Below are 21,618 nucleotides of genomic sequence, written 5' to 3'. Positions count from 1 at the left end.
TTTGCGGTTTCCTGGGTTGTTCTTATTTGAGAACACTTGGGCTGCGCGGAGGACGCCCCTGGAAAAACCAGGGCCTAGAAGGGGACAGCTGATCGACAAGGGGCTTGCGTCTCATTCAGCCAGGATCATTCTGAATTTTTTGCAGCGCAGGGAGCAGGTTCCAGGAGCCATCCAAACCCAGAGGGACAATCTGCCAGGAACCCAGTGGTCAGGGAGTTTATTTTTCAAGGCAGATCGACACGGGGACAGGCTGAGACTTAACCGGTGTGAACCGTGTGCGGCTGGGGCCGCCACCCAGCAGATCCACAGACCAGCACACCTCCAAAGAGGCCGGTCCCAGCGGCGAACCCAAGCCCCAGATATTCCAGCCAGCTGTTCTTCCAGCCTACCACACAACTTTCACTTCCCTGCTACCGCGCGGCCAGTTCCTCCTTCGCGCTGCCTCGCCCCCGTATCCCAAGGAGCTGACAGGGCGAGACGTGTGTGACCCTCAACGGGAAAATGAGCCCCCTGGTCGTGCAGCGGCTGTAAAGAGGAAGGATTTGCAGGGAGTCCTTTGGGATGGCTGAGACCTGACGAAGCAGGTTCCTTTCAGAGGCGCCAGCAGCGTCGTTGTGCAGAAATGCATCAGGGCGCTTCGCAGAAGAAAAAGTGAGCAGCAAGAGGAAACCAGACAGACCCACGTGCATGGGACCCTGCCAGCCGCGGCTGCCAGCCCTAACTTACCCTATCTCCCGCCATGCCGGGCACGCTAATCTTCCTGCAGAAAAACCACGGATGCGCAGCGGCTATCAGCCCCAGACAGATGCCGCCCCTCCTGCCAGCACAGCACTGCCAGCTGGGGGACTAGTCCTTTTCAGCACGTTAGCATTGGCACGTCCCCCTTGGATGTTAAGGCCGCAGGCACCAGGGAACCCTGACTCCTGCTGTCAGTAGATAAGTGCCCCAAAGAAGCCGGTAAATAAAAGAGCCCCTAAGTGGATTTACAGCTCAGCGGCACGCTCCCGTGGGTAAGGACGGATCTCTCACACGTGTCCCCGCCTCGGCCCGCAAAGGAGCAGGAACACCAACAAAGCTTGGCATTAGATTTCAGCTTTGCATTTTTACAGGACCCAGGAGTCCTAGCATCCCAGGGCTGGAAGAGACCCCAGGAGTCACGGAGTCCAGCCCCCTGCCCAAAGCCGGACCCACCCCGACTCAATCCGCCCAGCCAGGGCTTGGTCAAGCGGGGACTTAAACACCTCTAGGGATGGAGATTCCACCCCGTCCCTAGGGAACCCAGCCCAGCGCTTCCCCGCCCGCCTAGGGAAATCCTTCGTCCTGATTTCCAACCTTGACTTCCCCCACAAGGTTGGAAACGGGGAGGACGAGGGGCAAAGAGCTCTCCTGGCCCATTCGGAAACTTTCGGCCTCCGGTTGAGTGCTGCTGCAGCCGCAGCCGCAAGACCTGCCCCCACCCCGCCTGACCCCAGCGCCCCCCAGCGTGGGTGTTCTCCCCACACTCCTTGATCCCTCTCCTCACCCCCAGACTGTCAGCCCCTAAACGCCGCTGCGGCCCCCCTCGGCACACCCCAGTCCACCCAAATAGCCGCGCCCAGTGGGGAAAGCAGCAGGAAACACACAGCAAGATTTGAGGCTGCAGCTGGCCCCCCGCCCCTTTCCCCGCTTGAGACCCCCCCCCCCCACGACGCCCCCAGCAACGACTCTCGTTACAGCTCGGGAGACGCAGTTTTAAATCCCAGCCTACCATCGGAGGCAGGTGAGGCAACCGACACCCGGGCCTCACGGACACCCCAACAGCGAGACCAGAGCCCGCTGCGTCAGGGACAGACCCCTCCCGGGCCGCAGCATTTGACCTATTCACTGGACACGGTAAACAGGCGGCAGGAGGGGATCAAAGCAAAGAGGAGGCGGACGGAGCTGCAGGCCCTCGGGAAAAGCCGTTTGAAATCAACAACGTATTTTTCTACCCCCCCCCCCCAAAAAGGTGGGGGCCAGTGTGAACTCGGGCCTCCGCTCCTGAGCATGAGTCCTTAAAGATCCTGCGACCCCCCCTCCCCCCCCAGCTGGCCTGCACCAGCCTTTAAAGAGGCACAGACGTTTCTGGGCGCTCTAGGCGTGGGCTCGCTGGAGCAGGGGAAGGAGAGCAGGGGGAGGGAAGAGGCCAGAGCCCTGCGCTGGGGGGGGAGGAGAGTCGGGGGAGCAGAGGGGCCGCGGCAGACACTCACGGTGCAGGCTGAGGGAGATGTTGATGGAGCGCTCCTCCACGAAGCCCTTCAGGTTGGGGATCTTGGCACACTTGAGGATGGTCTGGGAGGCGCTGTCGCCCACGTGGACCCAGCACACCGTGTCCTCGATGTAGTTGAAGTCCATGGCCGTGGTCTGCTTGGTGCTGGTGGGGGTGATGTTGGGCACCGGGCCCCCGCTCAGGTAGGTGGCCAGGATGTTCTGGGAGTTGGCGATGAGCAGCACGGCCGGCCGGTCCACGGGCTCTGGAAGCAGGAGGGGAGAGTGGCCATGGAGGGAGGGTGGAACCCGCAGCAGGTTTCTGTGCAATCTGCAGCCCCAGCAGGGAGCTCCCAGCCAGAGCCATGCAAGAGGGAACGCGAGGGGTCGGCCCAACACGGCAAGAGGGCTTCTAAAGCAGGGAGCCCAGGAACCCACACGGGACCAGGGACAGGAGACCGAGGCTTAAGACAGGGGAGTCCTGATTCCCAACACCACCTGTGAAATGTGCGTGCTCCAGGGGGCCACGTGGCTTGGCACACGCTCCAGGCCCGCACACGCAGGCAGGAATTCCTCGCACGTGTGCTGTGGCCACCGGGTCACTCTGCACCCAGACACACACCTGGGTCACGTGCGAACACGTACACACTCTGGGGCAGTGGGATGACTCTGCATGCACACGCACACCTGGTCACGTGCGAACACGGCAGGAGCACCGTACACGCTGTGGGGCAGCGGGGTGGCTCTGCGTGCACATGCATACCTGGTCACGTGCGAACACGCGGGAGCACCGTACACGCTGTGGGGCAGCGGGGTGGATCTGTGTGCACATGCACACCTGGTCACGTGTGAACACGGTGGAAGCACCATACACGCTGTGGGGCAGCGGGGTGGCTCTGCGTGCACACACACACCTGGTCACGTGTGAACACGGCAGGAGCACCGTACACGCTGTGGGGCAGCGGGGTGGCTCTGCGTGCACACACACACCTGGGTTATGTGCGAACACGGTGGAAGCACCATGCACACTCCAGGCAAGCCAGGTGGCTCTGCACACACCCCAGGTCCTAAGCGCTGGCGCCAGCCGCAAGCCACGCCTTGCTGCTCAATGCCACCTACCGTTCTTGGCTTTGCAGGACCGGTTGTCGGGCTGCAGGAGGTAGCCCTCCACGCAGCTGCACGTGTAGGAGCCCTCCGTGTTGCTGCACCTCTGGCTGCAGGTCCCATAGATGGTGCACTCATCGAAGTCTGCAGGAGGGGGCGAGAGAACAAGGCTGGTCCCACGGCTGCCTCTGTGAGCCAGAGCCCCCCCCGTGCCCCAGAATCTCCCCCAGCGAATCCCACCGCCCGCCTGCCCAGGGCCTCGGCTGAGCCAGGGCAGATCCAGCCAGCGGAGAACCCGCCCCAGACCCAGCCAGCAGAGAACCCACCTCAGACCCAGCCAGTGGAGAACCCACCTCAGACCCAGCCAGCGGAGAATCCACCCCAGACCCAGCCAGCGGAGAACCCGCCCCAGACCCAGCCAGCGGAGAACCCGCCCCAGACCCAGCCAGCGGAGAACCCGCCCCAGACCCAGCCAGCGGAGAACCCGCCCCAGGCCCAGCCAGCGGAGAACCCGCCCCAGACCCAGCCAGCAGAGAACCCACCCAGCCCCGGGCCAGCCGTTCCAATGGACAGGGTGAACAATCTGAATCGCTCTTGCGCCCGCTGGCTCCCGCTCTGCCCTCAGGGCCTTTACCCTGCACTCAGCCTGCTCTTGAGACACCGAAAGGAAACGCACGTCTCCCGGCTCCTGCGCCGAGGCAGCTTTGGCCGAGCAGGCGTCCTTCTTGCACTGGACCCTCACCCGCCCCCGCCCCCACCGGGGATGGTCCCATGCATGGTGCACGCCACTCCTGCCCCGCTGGTCTCCCCTGCCTGACACCCCTCGCTCAGCGCCCGCACTGGGGCAGGAGGGGGGCAGTGTAATCCACAGCGCTTGCCCATGCCGCCGTGCCCGGGTGCGACCCACCTTTGCAGCTCTTCCGGTCCTCGGCCAGCTGGAAGGAGCTGTTGCAGTAGCAGGTGGGGCCCACGAGCGTCGGGACGCAGTGGTGCTGGCAGCCCAGGGCCGAGCAGTTGGCCAGAAACTCTAAAGAAAGTAGGAGGGGGGAGTCAGTGGGCGCCCCAGACATCTGGGAACCACCGAGGGTCCTGCTGTCATTACCCCCCTCCCCTCAGTCCAAGCAACATCCCCATTCGCCCACCGTGGCCCTCAGCTCCCCACCGGCCAGAGGGGAATAAAGATCCGCTTATGGGCCTGCCAACCCTGCAGGCAATTCCAGCTCAGGCAGGCAGACCCGTGCGGCTTTTCCAGAGCACACCGGTGCAACGCAAGCAGCAAAATCCCTGCTGTGCCAGCTCCCCTTGGCGCCGCCCCCGTAGTCTCACCACTGCCTGGGGCCGTGCGAGGCGGATCCACCAATACGTGCAGCAGGGACTACCTGTGCCGCGCAGGCACAGCCTTACCCTGCAAGCTCACAGGTTTGGCATGTATTTTTCTGGGAGCTGGAGGAGAATACAGCTGGGCTTTTAAAGACAGCAGGGTCCAATCTCCTTCACCCTGCACCTTGGACAGGTGCTTGCACCGGCGCTAGCCAAGAGCAGGAGGCGACCAGCCGAGCTGGGGTTTGCACCTCGCTGGCTTGATCAGAGATGCAAGACCAATATTTTCCTTTTGGGTTTGTACAGCACCCAGCGCAATGGGGCCTCGTTTCACGACTGCAGCTCAGAGGATGCAGAAGCCCTGGGCACATATAGCACACTAGAATCGGAAGGGGCCTCGAGAGTCATTGAGTCCAGTCCCCTGCCTTCACGGCAGGACCCAGCACCATCTAGGTCTGTCCAACCTGCTCTTAAATATCTCCAGGGATGGAGAGTCCACAACCTCCCTTGCTGCAGTTTAAGCCCTTTGCTTCTTGTCCTGTCCTCAGAGCTAAAGGAGAACAATTTTTCTCCCTCCTCCTTGTGATACCCTTTTAGGTACCTGAAAACCGCTGTCACGTCCCCTCTCGATCTTCTCCTTTCTAAACTAAACAAGCCCAGTTCTCGCAGTCGTCTCTCACAGCTCATGTTCTCTAGACCTTCCTCCTAGAAGGGCAGGGATAGCTCAGTGGTTTGAGCATTGGCTTATTAAACACAGGGTTGTGAGTTCAATTCTCAAGGGGACCATGTAGGGCAAATCTATCAGAGATGGTACTTGGCTCTGCCATGAGGGCAGGGGGCTGGACTTGATAACCTCTCAATGTCCCTTCCACCTCTATGAGATCAGTGTGTATTAAGCAGAGGGACTAGCTGAGCAGCTGCCTGGGGTGCTGACAGAACTGATAAGGGGGGGCTGCACCCCTTGCCCCTTCAATCAGGGCTGGCTTTAGGCCAATTCCTCTGAATCTGGCCCCACACCTGGAAGTGTGCCGTGGGAGGGGGCATTGGCCCTGGAGAAGGAGCACAGAGGCTTTTGTGCGCAGTCTCTTTAAAGAGGCTGTGAGTTTTCTTTGTGTGCTGGGTTGTTTTTTTGTTTGTTTTTGCTCAACCAAAATTTGGTTTGATTTGGGCCCGGTACTTCCTAAAGCCGGCCCTGACTTTAATCAGGCGCCCCCTATAGTATGGCACAAGTATGGCTCGGTCCGGCACTGGGTGCCCAGAACTGGACACAATGCTCCAACTGGGGCCTGATCCGCGCAGAGCAGAGCGGAAGAACGACGTCTCGTGTCTTGCTCACAACACTCCTGTCCATGCAGCCCAGAATCTGGTTTGCTTTTTTTGCAACAGCATCACATTCTTGGCTCATCTTTAGCTTGTGGTCTACTATGACCTCTAGATCCCTTTCTGCCGGGCTCCTTCCTAGACAGCCGCTTCCCAGTCTGTATGTGACACAGACTGTTCCTTCCTCAGCGGAGCTCTCTGCATTTGTCCTTATTAAACTTCATCCTGTTTACCTCAGACCATTTCTCCAGTGTGTCCAGATCAGTTTGAATTATGACTCATCCTCCAAAGCACTTGCCACCCCTCCCAGCTTGGTATCGTCTGCAAACTTAATAAGCATCCTCTCTATGCCATTATCTAAATCGTTGATGAAGCTATTGAACAAAGCCGGTCCCAAAACAGACCCCTGCGGAACCCCACTTGTTATGCCTTTCCAGCAGGATTGTGAACTGTTAATAACTACTCTGAGAATTGTTATCCAGCCAGTTATGCACCCACCTTATAGTAGCCCCAACTAAGTTGTATTTGCCTAGTTTATTGATAAGAAGGTCATGCCAGATCGTAACAAATGCCTTACTAAAGTCTAGGTATCCCACGTCCACTGCTTCTCCCTTAGCCACAAGGTGCGTTATCCTATCAAAGAAAGCTAGCTGATTGGTTTGGCATGATTTGTGCTTTACAAATCTATGCTGGCTGTTCCCTATCACCTAATTTTCTTCCAGATTAATTCCTTAATTACTTTCTCCATTATCTTTCCTGGCACAGACGTTAAACTGACTGGTCTGTAGTTTCCTGGGTTGTTCTTATTCCCCTTTTTAGAGATGAGCACTAGATTTGCTCTTTTCCAGTCTTCTGGAATCTCTCCCATCTTCCAAGATTTTTCAAAGATGAGAGCTAAAGTCTCAGCTCCCTCCTCTACCAGCTCCTTGAGTATTCTAGGCTGCATTTCATCAGGCCCTGGTGACTTGCAGACATCTAACTTTTCTAAGTAATTTTTAACTTGTTCCTTTTTTATTTCCCTCTTCCCACTAGCATTCACGATGTTGGGCATTCCTACATCAGACTTCTTGGTGAAGACCAAAACAAAGACGTCATTAAGCACCTCTGCTGTTTCCAAGTTTCCTGTTATTGTTTCTCCCTCCTCACTGAGCAGTAGGCCTACCCTGTCCGTGGTCTTCCTCTTGCTTCTAATATATTTATAGAATGTCTTCTTATTACCCTTTATGTCTCCAGCTAGTTTGAGCTTGTTTTGTGCTTTTGCCTTTCTAATCTTGCCCCTGCACACCTGTGTTGTTTGCTTATATTCATCCTTTGTCATTTGACCAAGTTTCCACTTTTTATACGACTCCTTTTTAATTTCGAGATCATGCCAGATCTCCTGGTGAAGCCAGGGCGGTCTTTTGCCATACTTTCAAGCTTTCCTAAGCAGCGGAATAGCTTGCTTTTGGGCCCTTAATAATGTCCCTTTGAAAAACTGCCAACTCTTCAGTTGTTTTTCCTCTTAGTCTTGCTTCCCAAGGGACCTTACCTACCAGCTCTCTGATAATGCCAAATGTGTCCCAATGCCATGAGACCAGAATCAGCCCGGAGACTGAGCAGCACACAGGTAGAACACAGGGGCGAGCAGCCCTGCCTGTGAAGGGAAGCGGCGAGGGAAAGAGAGGGGAAGCCGTGCTGGAGGGAATTTGATCCTGAAATACGAGTCACATTGTCTCTACCCGCAGCTGCATGGCTCAGCGCTTCCTATTGAAAGGATCAGCCACAAGAGACAAGGAGCAGGAAACCTAACGGCTGCCACGCACACCCAGAGCACACTAGCATCTCTCCTCGACCAACGGTCGCTTCCCCAGCAGAGCTGCGCTGGGCAACACGCTCAGCCCCCCGGCATGCTGCAAACCAGCATGCAAGGATGAAAGCAGCGTGTGACAGGAGTGCATGGAAGGCAGGTGAAGAGAAGCCAGCGGCACTTGAAAGCAATGTTCCCTCTAATTTTTCCCATCCTGTGCAGAATAAATTTTGTGCTGTGCACCAAGGCATGTGCAGATGTGCACCACCCACAGAAACTGGGCACCAGGATGGCCACCCGAGCGCTCAGCTGGCAGGGCACACTGGTGGAGAGGCATCTGCACTGATCCTGAGGAAATCCAGGTTCTTGCTCTGGGCCTGGGCTCTTGCTGCCTGGCCCGCAGAGAAATGTCAGCCCTGCTGTGTGTGTTCACCTGCTCGCACATTCTCCACGCAAGCCAGGACTTCCTGCTGAGTGGGAGCAGGACACGCCCTGCCACATGGAGTGAAGAAGCTAAAGGGAGCGAGTCTCCTCTGCTCTTGGTTCCCCCTTATCCTTGGTCACCTCCACTGACAACCCAATGCACGCAGCTCGGCCATGGGGCATGCAGGGTGCTCCTGGGCAGACAGGCAACAGGGGAGCCTCCCATTGTTCTTCAGCAGGGGAGGCTCCATTGTTCTCAGAGGGGAAAGGGCAGGGGTGGGGCACGTAAGGCCTGGGGGCTGAATCCAGCCCTCCAGGCTCTACCTCCCCCACCAGCATTGAGGAACCAGAGCCGGCACTCCAGCCCTGCAGCCCCCCATGGGGCAGGAGATGGCAGAGGCGCCCCGAGGCTCATGGGCGAGCCCAGAGCCTCAGGTAAGCCTGGAGCTGGATCCGACCCGGGGATCTGCCTGGAAGGGGGAGGAAGCGATTCCATGCTCTGCTGCTCTCCCGCTCCCCCCACAGCTGGGGAAAACAGTGCAGATTTCACCCCCCAGGCACGTTGCTAAAGCGCCCACCTGCCTCCCACTCCCCAGGGCGCAGAGGAAGGCTGGGCTGGATGGAAGGAGCACGGTCCCGTCCTGACGGACCCCGTTAGGCTACCGAAGGGAGGGGGAATCTACAGACTTCCACGCAACCCCCAGCCCCTTTATCCATGCCCCATGTGGGCCAGAGCTCTGCCCCAGGCCCCCAGGGGGTCTGGAGGACTGCGAAATGCTTTGAGAGCGGCTGACTTCTCAAAGGGCAACTAAAATGATCAGGGTTTGGAACGGGTCCCATATGAGGAGAGGTTAAAGCGACTGGGACTTTTCAGTTGAGAAAAGAGGAGACTGAGGGGGGATATGATAGAGGTCTATAAAATCATGAGTGGGGTGGAGAGGAGGGATAAAGAAACGTTATTTATTAGTTCCCTAAATAGAAGAACTAGAGGACACCAAATGAAATTAATGGGGAGCAGGTTTAAAACTAATAAAAGAAAGTTCTTCTTCACACAGCGCGTAGTCAACCTGTGGAACTCCTTGCCAGAGGAGGCTGTGAAGGCTAGGACTATAATAGAGTTTAAAGAGAAGCTAGATAATTTCATGGAGGTTAGGTCCATAAAAGGCTATTAGCCAGAGGATAAAATGGTGTCCTTGGCCTCTGTTTGTCAGAGGCTGGAGAGGGATGGCAGGAGACAAAATTGCTTGATCATTGTCTTCGGTCCATCCTCTCTGGGGCACCTAGTGCTGGCCACTGTCGGCAGACAGGCTACTGGGCTAGATGGACCTTTGGTCTGACCCAGTACGGCCGTTCTTATGACCTCACATACCACACAGGAGCAAGGTGTGACTACTGCACACACCCAGTGCGAGTCTCTCTCATAATGTGGGCTAGAACGGGGGCTCCAGGTTAGCAACATTTGCCTGGATTGAGGCCGGGGCGGGAGGCCAGCTGCCGGCCTATTGATAGGGAATTGTGTCAGAGCATCTGGGTCTGTGACAAATTTGTCTTCAACCGTCTCTCTGTGGCAGGGCAGGACAACTGCCTGCGCCGAGAAAGAAAGCAACTTTTCCAGGAAACCTAGAACTCACCCTTCCCCTGCCAGACCTAGCTCACACCCCCACCTCTGGGCCATGCCCCCTAGCACAGGGGTGCCTTGTCTGGGTGCAAATTCACTGAGCTAGGCCAGGCCAAGCAGCCTTCGCCGTCCACCCCCGCGCTACACAGAGAGCTGCCGGGCCAAAGCAAAGCAGTGTCCCCAGCAAACCCGGCCCCGATAAGATAGGCTTCCGCGACCCAATTAACACACAAAAGGGCGGAGAGAGAGGCTTTGTGGCGGCATGGACGCTCCATTGTGGGAAGCCGAGGCGCTCTCCAGCCCACAAAGGTCTCTTTGTTTGGGGTTTTTTTCCCCTTCTCCTGCCCAGCGCGGTGGCTCGAGAGCGCAAGGCCCCGACGAACTCGGGTCTGTATCAAATCTGCCTGCAAAAAACTCGACCCGTGAACGTTGCCAAGCTGAGGAGATCTGGCTGGTTCCCCTTCCTGAGTCCTCATGACGAAACGCAGCCCACGCGCGGGCCAGCTAGCGCCAGGAGTCAAACAACAGGGCGGAACTTGCCCCCTCTAGGGGGCACTGGCTCCCGTTCTGCCCCGGGACAGGGGACTGGCTGGCACAGTGGGGGAGGGAATGGGGCACCGAGGGGGGGGGCAGTCCCCTCTAGGGAGCGCTGGCTCTGATCCAGCCCCAGGACAGGGTATGGGGCAGGATCTGTCCCCTCTAGGGGGCACTGGCTCCAATCCTGCCCCGGGACAGGGGACTGGCTGGCACAGTGGGGCAGGGAATGGGGCAGGGCCTGTCCCTTCTAGGGGGAACCGGCTCCCGTGCAGTCCCAGCGTGGGGGGCTAGCTGGCATAGCGTAGGGTGGGGAAGGGGGAGGCAAAGAGCCAGCCACTTCCAATCCCCGCAGGCTGTCAGGGACCAGAGCTACCATCCCTGACCCCAGCTCCCTAAGGACCCACCGACTAGCGCCCGTCTCAGCAGCGCAACCCCAAGCCCCAACACCGGGCGCCGGGCTGAGCTCCACAGCGGGGGTAGGACGCCGGGGGGGGGAGGGTTCGAGTCACAGGCAAGACAGTTAACTTGCAAGTCAATTCAGGGCTGAAGAAGAGCAGGGGGGAGAGAGCGCACAATTCCTCCCCTCCCCCACAGCTCCTACAATCCTCCCCCCCCCCGAACCCCCGAAAGCCACATCAAAGCCAGACAGGAAATTTGACAACCTCTGACACCAGGCCACTTGGCGGGGGCACCGGCTCAGAGCAGGGGAGCGAAGCGTCCGGATCTCCTCCGCTTTGTTACAGAAGGCTCAGAGGTCGGGGCCAGGAGGGGGGGGTGACTCTCACCCCCACATCGGGGGAACTTAACCCTCAGGGAAGGTCCCACCTGACGCGTGGTGAGGAGGCCGCCCTGGCCCAAGCACCCAGCTACAGCCCCAACTAAGCAGGTGGATTTAAACCCATGACTGGGAAGGAGAGTCCGGGGCGCCGGGGTGACTTTTTTTTGCAGGGAGTGAAATGGAAGTCAGTCTGGTGTACAGTGAGAACTTTTACCGGTGTCACGCTGCCAGCCCCTCGTCTGGGCACAGATCCACCAGACAAACGATGCTTCCCCCCGAAATCGCTCACGGCCCCATGTCCCTGCATAGCACCGGCCGGCCGAGGTTTGTGGCACCACGTTATGGGCCCTATCGGCGGCCGGAGGAGCCGCATTGCTGCGACCGTTTCTGATCTACCAACCACAGCGCAGGGCCGGCAAAGGAAAGCCATTTGCTGTCCTTGGCACGGCACATGCCTGGCGCTTGCATTTTGTGGCCGCATGGCGGGGGTCGCAGCCCGGCCGACGGCCCCCTGGCTGGCTCGCATGCAGCGGGAGAGGCGCCCTTTCCCCTGGCCAAAATGGCACGATCTGCTCGGGAGCCCCTTCTACACCTCCCGTGCTCTGTGGACGCACGTTTACTAAGCCGTGGGGGCAGCCGACTCGCCCACAGGCTGGCAGCCTGCTTGCTGATGGCAGATGATTTTCGGGATTTGCAGGTGGCCCATCTTTGCTACCTGCTGGACTCCTGGGCTGGGGCCTCGGCTTCTTTCCCAGCCCGTCTCTCTTCCCTTCCTCCGCGGACTTTGCCCCTCATGGGGTGGGGAGGGGAGGGTTGCTTGGGCACAGCCGGTTGGAGGAGAATGTTAGGCAGCTAGAGATCATCCCAAAAATCACCCCGGGGTTTAGGAGCGTGTGGGAATCGTGCATCTAAATCCCCTAGACAAAAGCATCAGCCCCTTAGCTTGTCATCTCAGGCCCAGGGGAAGAGGAATTATTGGAGCAGAGATCAGAAGTAGAGGCCCCGAGGGCTCCTGGTTCAGGCCTAGGAAACCCGATTCCTAGCCCCAGCTGTGCCTTCGACCAGCCCTGGGACCTCAAGCAAGGCCATCGCCTCACTGGCGTCAGTTTCCCCACCGTTCAGGCAGGGATAACAGGCCTCCCATGGCTGGGTGAGGATAAATACTCTAAAGAGGGTGAGGGGCTTAGGGGCTAGAAGAGGGCTCAAGAGGTGCAGAGTAGCTGGCTGCCGTGGATCCCGCCGGCCCGACGAGATTGACAGAGCCACCCGATAGGACCCCACCCTGCTGGGCCAGCCCTGGGCTCCCCCACCCCCAGCACAGCCCTGCTGGTGCCCTTCCATCCCAGCCCAGCGCCCCCCTGCTATTCCAGCTCTACCCCCCCCCGGCACAATTCCAGCCCTGCTGGTGCCCCGCCATCCCAGCCCAACACCCCACTGCTATCCCAGCGGTGTGCGTCTCCTGCCCAGGACCGTGCGAGGCATTTGCACAGGAGCACGACCAGGGACAGCTGCCGGTGAGCCCGGTGCCCACCCCGGGCGGGCGATAGAACCACGCCGGAGCAGCTGTCCCGGCCGCAAGCGGCAGCCCGACGCGCGGCAGCGGCTCTGGGGATGTCCGATCTGAGCCCTGCGTCCGTCATGGGCCCGGCCCGGGGGTGCCGAGAGCCGGCGCGGCCCTGCCCGAAGGTCTCCACTCCCTACCCCGGCAGTGCGGGCCCTCGTCCGAGCCGTCGAAGCAGTCGTGGGCGCCGTTGCACAGCTTGCTCATGGGGATGCACAGCTCCGCCCCCAGGCAGCTGTGCTCGTTGGGCTGGCACCGCGACACCTTGCTCTGCGGACCTGCAAAGAGCAGAACACAAGAGTCAGCCCGGGGGGTGGGGAGGGACCAGCACCAGGAGCTGCTGCAGGGACCGGGGGCCGCGGCCAGGCCCAGCCCATGCAGGCACCGAGAGCCCAGCCCCTGAGAGCCTTCCGGACCCCTCCCCGCCTCTAGGGGCCCAAGGCTCGCTCCCAGGGAAAGCAGCCACATGGGTGGCCCCAGCTGGGCTCCAGAGCGTGGGGACAGACCCGCTAGATTCCAGGATCCCATGCAGGGCCCCCCGGGCCCCGCTAAGGGGTGCAGACGCCCCCCTCCACTCCAGGCCCCACCCCACCCCTTTCCCCAAGCAACGCTGGGCGCCGACTGAGCGGAGTGGGCTGGGCCGGGGGGGTCCGGCTTCCTGCCGCCGCTGACGAGTGCAGGGGCGCGTCCGACCCCTGCTCCCAGCGCCAGGCCCCCCACCAACCCCTCAAGCTGTCCTTCGCCCACCCTCCTGCCCCCCCGCTGTGCAGGGCCTGAGCCGGCTGCCCCGAACCGTTCTACGGACGCCGGGCCCCTCGCTGCACGGGCGTCTAAGCCGATATTTCACCCCGGTAAGAAAACAACCCCCCGTTCCTACAGCGCAGCGCCCCTCCCGGACAGCCAGCCCTGCCTCCTAGACCCCCGTCCCACGACACGACCGGCCCAGCAGCCGGCTCCTGCCCAGAGTCCGGGACGCCGAAGCTGCCAGGCGCAGGGCGGGATGGGCCCATGCGCAGAGCTCCAGGTACGGCAGGCCCCGCCGCCCCCGCAGTGGAACTGGGCAGGAAAGGGGACCCCGGGGGGAGAGGCGGCACCCAGCCATGGGCGTCTTGCGTCGCTGCGGGGGTGGGGCAGCAATGCCAGGGGCTGGAGCCCCCCCCGGGCTGCACGGCCGTCAAATGGTTTAAGCCAAGCTGTGACGTAGTGGGGGGGGCTGTCTGCTCTGTCCCCCGGGGTCCCCCTGTGCTGTGATGCGTGATTCCCTCTGACTCACCCACCTGTGTATTGGCCCAGACACCAAGACCCAGCCCGACCCGATAACAAGGGGGAGAAACAAAGGGAGGGAGGCAGAGATGAACACCAGGTTTTGGGGGAAGGGGCAGTTGCTGGCTGGCAACCATGAAGGAAACAGCGGAAGCTGAGGGTTTGGGGGGGGCAAAGGACCCCCTAACCCAAGGGGTCTGAGGCATTCTGGCCCTGACTCCTGTAACCACATCACGTCTGTGCTGGGCTGTGTCCTGGAGGAGCAATAAACCCTCCATTCAACTGGCTGGCGGAGCCTGTTCTCGCCGCTACGGGGGCGCAGGATCGGGGGGACCCCGACCCGCCGTCACACAAGTGCCCAGCGTCTCCGGAGAGGGTCCCTCAGTAGCTGTCCCGCTGTGGTCACGCCCCCCCCCGTCCCTCCCCCAACAAGCTTTATGGAAATTGGCTAATGAATATGCATAACTCGGAGAGGCCCATGAGTCATGTGACAGATCATTCCTACAGTAGCCATCTGCCGCCTGGCTCTGCTCTCTTTCCACGCACGGATCCTTCTTGCACGTGACGCCGCAAAGGGGACGCGGGAGCCTGTTTGTGAGTCCAGGCGTGCGAACGAGGCCGTTAGTGGTGCTCCGGAAACGTAAGGGCTCAGGGCTCATGCCAACGAGCCAGGAATAGCTCTGGTTTTCCTGTAAGTCTGGAGCGTGGTTGGTCCCGCCAGGACATGCGGCCAGGCCCTGTGGCACTGGACCCATCTTGGATCGGGCACTTTTCCACTCAAGGGTGGAAAACAAAGCACAAACAATTCCTGCCTTGCCAGAGCTGCACCACACTCACCACCCAAGATGCTGCTGGCAACAAGGGATGTAAGAAAGCAGCCGAATATTTGACTAGACGGTAAGCCTAGGCTTGTTGGGCAGTCAAGTCCCCCATCCCCCCTCCCTCCCCCGCTGCTGCCTCTGATACAGAGGCAGCAGAGGGGGCGGGGAGCAGGAGCCAGTGCTACGGGAAGCCAGCTTAAAAGCTGGCGCCCCAAGACGGCATAAAAGTTGGCGTCCCCCAGCAACGTCTCCACAGTGCCACCTGCCCCCTCCACGGCAGCAGTGCGGGGGCAGAGGCGAGAGGCGGCGGCAAAGCAGCCGCTAGCGGTGAACATAGGCTGCTCTGGCAGCAGCCCCTGTCCGCAGGGGGTGGGGAGGGTGCCCCAGCTCCCCACTGGGACCCCCCGCGGACAGGGACGGCTGGTCCTGGCGCAAGCCAGGACTGAGCAAGCGCAGCTCAGTCCCGGCTCACACCGGGGCCGGGAGCTTCCCCTGCAGTTTCCACGTAGGAGTCGGGCTGCCTGCACGTGCAAATTGTATCGATTGCACAATTAGCCGGTTACCCGCCTCTTAACGTCCTTACTGGCAACATCTAAGCCTGAACAGGGCAAGGACCGGGCCCCAAAGAGGATGAGAACGACGGTCAGGGTAAGAACTTGCACGTAACCAGTTTCTCAGTGTTAGGAGCAGCTGGCGGGTTTTCTTTGTTATGGCGCGGGAACGCACTTCGATCGGTTTTCACTCCCAAGCACTTAAACCTGCTTTTTATATTGAATAAAACCACTTTTGCTTATTACCCAACCCAGCGTATGTGCCTGGTACCTGGGGGGAGTCGCAGACGAGCATTTCTCTCCGCCATCGAGACGAAGACAGCTCCTGAGATGTTCGCGCTCTGTGTACGACTTTTACGCAGAGTGAGACGGGCTGATCTGGGGGGCTGGCCCCCTTTTGGGGGTTGTATTCTTGGGGGTTGTCAAAGGCCGGATCCCTGAGCCCCTCGAGGGCGGAGCTGGTTCAAGGGGCATGTAGCTCTGTGGGGGAGCTGGTACCCCAATTCTGCACCTTGGCTGGGGGAGACCAGAGCTGCTGGCCCAGCAGGACAGGGTGGTGGGCGCCCCAGAGTGCCAGCTGGCAGGCTCCACGGTATGAGACAGCCCCTAGGGGACCCCTGGGATCCAACATGCATTCTTATCGGTTACTCGACTATTCTGTAGTCTGTGCACTCTGGCTCCACTCCCGCGGAGCCCCCTGCTGCGCTGGGCTGCTGGATCAGAGGCAGCAGCGTGGGGTGCCAGGCGAGAGCTGGTTTACGAGGGGAGCCAGTTTAAAAACCAGCTCCCCTTGTGGCCTGACTTCTTGTCACCCTCTGATACAGAGGCAGCAGCGTGGGGTGGCAGCAGCCCCTGTCCAGGGGGTCGGTCTGAGCTCCCTGACCCAGCACGAGCTGGACTGAACCAGGCTGCCTGCCTGGCTCATAATACGCTTAAAATGCAGAGCCGCAGCAGGGGTAGCCAGGACTGAGCCGCTAAACCTGCTAAAAAATTTACTGGCAATGGGGGGGGGGGGAGGAATGCATGTCGCCTATCGCATTCACCTCTAAGCTTTTGCTTATCGGTTCATTTGTTAATCGACTCCCCTGTTACGTCCCTAGTCTCCATTTTGCAGAGCAGCAGCTTGGTGCTTTGCCCCCACAGAGGCGGTCCCTGTCCCAAGCAGGCTGCGGTCTAGCCCAGGCAGAAAGGGTACGCGGGGGGACAGGATAGGGACAGCCGTCAAGTTCCAAGTTCAGAGGAAGAAGGGGTAACGTGGGAGGGAGATAGATGAAAGGGGACGTGACATCTCTCTGGGGTGAGACCCCAAGCACTGGCGTTTCCCCGCATCGGAGCATGACTTCTGCAAGCCACTCTGGCCCTCTACCCAATCTAGACGCGCTTTTCCACAAAAAGGCCCCGATCGCCATTTTCGCGATCGGGGCTTTTTTGTGGAATACAAATCTGAGCTGTCTACACTGGCCCTTTTGCGCCAAAGTTTTGCGCAAAAGGACTTTTGCCTAAACGGGAGCAGAATAGTATTTCCGCAAGAAGCACGGATTTCTTACAGTCGGAAGTCAGTGCTTTTGCGGAAATTGAAGCGGCCAGTTTCACAGCTGGCAAGTTTTTACAGAAAAGCGGCTGATTTTCCGGAAAAACTGGCCAGTCTAGACACAGCCGACCTGTTTAGCACAGTTCCTAGGCGGAGGCCTTCGCATATCTCCCTGCCCTCTCGGCTTGCTCGCACAGGCCCCGCAACAGCAATCAAATCGCTCAGCGACTTGGTAGGGAAGTTCAACCCCAATGTGAGAAGCTCCCAGCTAACAGCAATCCCCAGGTGCCCTCAGAAAAGCCCTAGGCTCAGCATAATTGCAAATTAAGGGTTAATTAGCCATGTTTCCAAACAGGCCAAGGAAAACACACAGTCCATCCGTCAAACCTGCTCCCCCCTGCCCATTACATCCCTGTGGAAAGAACAGATCAACTACTTATCGCAAACGGGGCAGGATTAATTTACAAGCCACTCCGGTTCCCTTTCAACCACATTCGCTCGTTAATAAACGAGCCAATTTATTACATGTGACAAGCTTGTGGTACACCCCAAAGGGCTGCGTTAGACATGAATTTTTAACCTCGAAAAAAACCACTTTAAAAGCAGCAATTCTTTCCCCCACCAGCGCAGCCTGTAATTGATTTGGCACCAGCCCAAAATCACACACAAACGGGGAAAAGCTACAAGTGAACAGATAAGAGGGCACCGAGTGAGAACCGGCGACTGACAAGCTGCATGGCTGGAGCGTCAGATACGGAAAGGACCATAAAGATAAAACCCACTTGTCTGATTCCTGCTAGTGCTGAGAAGATCCCAGGTTAAAGCCACAACCCCGATTCTTATTTAGCATTGGAGTGGTGGCCCCAGGCCGGGATCAGGCCCCCCAATGTGCCAAGTGCTGTACAAACACAGCAGAAAGAGACAGCCCAAGTCTCCAGGCGCTCCCAGCCTAAGGCCGGCACACAGGGTTCATACAACCGTGATGGCCGGGGGGCGGGGGTGGTTTCCATAAAAGAGCCCTCCTCCCCCATGCAACCCCAAGGGAAAGAGTTGGGACCAGGGATAGCAGGAGGCAGGACCCTGGGATGAGAACCCAGGCGTCCAGACTCTCCCTTTCTCATTCCCCACCCCACCCCCGCGCTGTACCCACTAGGTGGTGGGGCACTTCCCTCGGCTGAAGCCGATCTGCCACGCCCCACGGCGCTGCCCGCTTTACACCAGAGCTGGTCGCATCTCCTCCCCGAGCGTTAACAGGGCAAGCCTACACAGAGACTGGCTGGGAGCGAGGGTCTGCAGCAATCCCTTAGGGAGGTTTTATTAGCCTGGCTTCTCATTAGCGCGTTCCTTTTGGTGACCAGCACCGCTCTGCCATAGCACCTTTATCAGCGCCTCCCCGACTGCCTCACACAGGAGGTCAGCAGGCTGGGCCTCCGCGCTGGGGAAACTGAGGCATGGGGCGGGTCTGTGACGGCAAAGCCAGGATTTGAACCCAGCTGCCCCGGAACCAGTCCAGTGTTCTAGCCTCTAGGGCCGAGGTGGGAACTTTTCAACCCCCGCGAACCCACAGAAAAATCAATCGGGCAGAGGGCAGCAGGAGCTCCCCATTGAAGGGGGGAGGAGCCCTGAGCCCCGGGGGCTGGATCCAGGCAAGCCGGGGACCGCATCTGGCCCCTGGGTTTTAGGTTCCCCACCCCTGCACTAGGATCTAAGCCCCATTTCCCCCGTATTAGGGACATAAAATCCTGCTTAGTTAACTGGTTAAACATTAAGTTTAATCGATTAAACAGGGCCGGGGGGGGGGGGGGATTGCAGCGTATCCAGGCTGGAGCAGCCCCCCCATGCCCCCCCCCCACCGGTTAACTGTAACCATCCCTACCCCGAACCGAGCCAGGGAGAAGATGCACCAAAAAGGGATTTAGGCTCCTACGACCAATTGAACTTTTGAAAAAAATCGGACCCCTCCCCTACACAGGAGAGGTGGAATACTGTAGACAGCTCAGCTGCAAAGCCAGCCAGAATCCATATGCACATCCCTGGGTGTGCACGAGGGCAGCTGCGGCAGGGGCAGGCGGACAAGAGGCAAAAGCCACAGCCGCCTTACGTGCAAGGCGACTCACAAGGGCAAACGGGACGCCGCAGCCGGGCCAGGTCCTCCGCTGGGGTAAACCAGCCAGGAAAGTCACATAGGATTTGCCCCAGAGAAGTGGTGCGCACGCACACACGTGTGCGCGCCCCACGGAGGCGGTGTCTCGTGAAGAGTTTAACATCCCTAGCGACCACGGGTCTCACTTGGGGCCCACTCAGGGAAGTCTTCCCTGCAGGTCAGCTCAGGGTGTAACCTGATTTTTGCCCCTAACGCTCCACCCCCCGTGCACTCACAAACATCTCTCGCACAAGTTAGTGAAATGCCAGCTGGCCAGCGGGGAGGGTCTGAAGGTGACAGGCGGCTGCGGTGGAGCTGGGCTTTGCAGTGCAGCACGGCTGAGGATGCGTCTCCCCTGGAGGAGGGGTGGGTCTGTTCTCTACCTGCGGTAGCTGACTTAAAACAGCGATGAAGATGCAGTCTCGTGGGTGACCAACCCAGGTGCCCTGCAGGCGTGAACTTACCCCGCCCACCTCAGGGGTGGCTTTAACCCCAGCCCACGGGGCACCAAGAGGGCAGGCCCCCGCCACCGTGTCTGGGAGGCCACATCACAGAGCGCTAAGCTAAACCGCAGGAAGCGCCTACAAAAGGCTCCAGAGCAGAGGGCGTTTCCCCGCTTCCCAGGTCGTTCTATTTATTGACGTTGGGCTTTAAAAGGCTCCTGCTTATCTGCAGCCAATTCGTAAAATAAACGGAACAGGGCCAAGCCCAGCCAGCTCCCGGCCACGAGACGCAGTCAGCCAATCGCCCTTTTTTCTGAACTCCCCGCCGCGCCCCAGCAGGGCAGGAGAAGGGGAGGCCCATTATACGGCGCTGCACGGACGCAAGGGGGTCACTCCAGCGCATCTGGGAAAGGCGCTCTGTGCCGACAGCAGAGAACTCTCCGGCCGGCACCAAAAAACCCACCTCGGCAAGAGAAGCTTCCCCACCGGCACAGCACCGTGCACACGGAAGCTTACGCCGGCGGAATGCACCCCATGCAACGAAGAGGCAGCTGGTGTAAAACACACCAAAGGAAGTTCTGCATCATAGTCAACCTGTGGAACTCCTTGCCAGAGGATGTGCTGAAGGCTAGGACTTTAACAGGGTTCAAAAAAGAGCACAATAGATTCATGGAGGTTAGGTCCATGGATGGCTATTCGCCAGGAGGGGTAGGAATGCCGTACCTAGCCTCTGTTTGTCTGGAAATGGGTGACAGGAGGGATCATGTGAGGATTCCAGTTGTGTTCTCTGCCTCTGGGGTACCTGGCGTTGGCCACTGTCGGCAGACAGGACACTGGGCTAGATGGACCGTTGGTCAGACCCAGTCTGGGCGTTCTTATAAATTTAGTTCACTGGGGGAGGTGGATAATCACACCCCTGTGTGATGTATATTTTGCTGACAGATTGGAGGGTAGATAGAAGCTGAGTTTTCTCTGATGGACGGGTGTGAGGGGGGGATTAAGCTCATATCTACACTGTCTTTTGAAGGAGTAATGAGCTATTAAGTGCCAAAGATTCCCAGTTTGCGACCAGGGATCACATTCTTTCCTCACTGTCGTGGGAATATTAGAACAGCTAGCTTGGGGGTTCGTGCCACCAGCAAGTCACATGCTAGTCCACAGCATGACAGGCCCCGCCCTCCCCCACCGAGAGTGGGCGCTGTACAACGAGGAGATGTATGTAGGGCACGTGTCCATGACCTGTCAAGATCCTCACTGCTGAGCTGAACAAGGCATGTAAAATTGACGGGTGGCACCACACGGGGAGGGGCTGCGAGGACAGAGTCGGAAACCCAAAAGGACCCCGATGAACTGGAGACTGGGTCTGAAATCGACATGGTGACACGTAATACGGACAAACGCGCACTCAAAAGCACAGGCACCAACAGGGGACTGACTCGCCAGGCAGTCGTACGGCTGACACGGACCAGCGCTGACAGCGGACCGTGTGCTGAACCAGAGATGTGACACACTTGTGAAATAAGACAATGGCCTTCCGGGGTGTTGACACAGGGGTGCTGTACGTGAGACAGGGTGGAAGATGCCTCGCTCTACTATGCACGGGTGAGGCCTGGCGGGAGCTGCCCTTTAAGAAAGATGTGGACAAATTGGAGAGAGTCCAGAGAAAAGCAACAAAAACGATCCAAGGCTGAGAAAGCCGGACCTGCGAGGAGAGGCTGGAAAAACGGCACGTTTAAGTCTTGACAAACGAAGACTTGGGGGAGGACCCAGGATCTGTCTTCAGCTCTGCTAAGGGTGACCGAGCGTTCTCCATGTGGAACGAAGACAGGACGAGCCGCGAGGGGCTTCGTCGGCAGCGAGACAGAGCCAGGTTAGAACTTTGGAAAACTTACAAACTCTCGGGGGAGTGAGGCTCTGGCTTTGAGCCATTGGAGGCGTTTGGCTGGACAAAGCCAAGTCAGGGCTGGTCCAGGTAACCTGGCCCTGCCTTCACAGGGGGCTGCATGAGCCGGCCTCTGAAGATCTCTTCCAGCCCGACAGTGCTTGGATTCTAGGACACCGAAAACACTGAGAAGGGGGGGCAGGAAATGGAGGCACAGAGAGGGGAAGAAACTTGCCCAAGTTCAGTGCCGGAGCTGGGAATGGGACTCAGGTGTTGTAAATGTCACTTCACCGCTCTACCCGCTAGACCGC

The 21,618-nt window shown here is 59.0% G+C and overlaps 1 protein-coding gene across 4 annotated transcripts in view; it reads right to left on the bottom strand.

Moving 5' to 3' along the window:
- Nucleotides 1–21,618, bottom strand: part of LRP1 (LDL receptor related protein 1) — a 171,684-nt gene that overhangs the window by 102,573 nt on the left and 47,493 nt on the right. For all 4 annotated transcript variants that reach the window (XM_089774574.1, XM_089774576.1, XM_089774577.1 and 1 more), the window contains exons 3-6: nt 12,814–12,951; nt 4,238–4,357; nt 3,346–3,474; nt 2,229–2,492 (exon numbers count right to left, since the gene is read on the bottom strand). In XM_089774574.1, coding sequence (XP_089630700.1) covers nt 2,229–2,492; nt 3,346–3,474; nt 4,238–4,357; nt 12,814–12,951 — 651 coding nt within the window. The remainder of the gene's footprint in view (nt 1–2,228; nt 2,493–3,345; nt 3,475–4,237; nt 4,358–12,813; nt 12,952–21,618) is intronic.

The sequence above is a fragment of the Pelodiscus sinensis genome, chromosome 31 (genome assembly GCF_052426305.1).
Source record: "Pelodiscus sinensis isolate ZL-2025 chromosome 31, ASM5242630v1, whole genome shotgun sequence".
Taxonomy (NCBI): Eukaryota; Metazoa; Chordata; order Testudines; family Trionychidae; genus Pelodiscus; species Pelodiscus sinensis.
The sequence above is the reverse complement of the archived record's forward strand: the minus strand, read 5'-3'. Positions and strand labels throughout refer to the sequence as shown.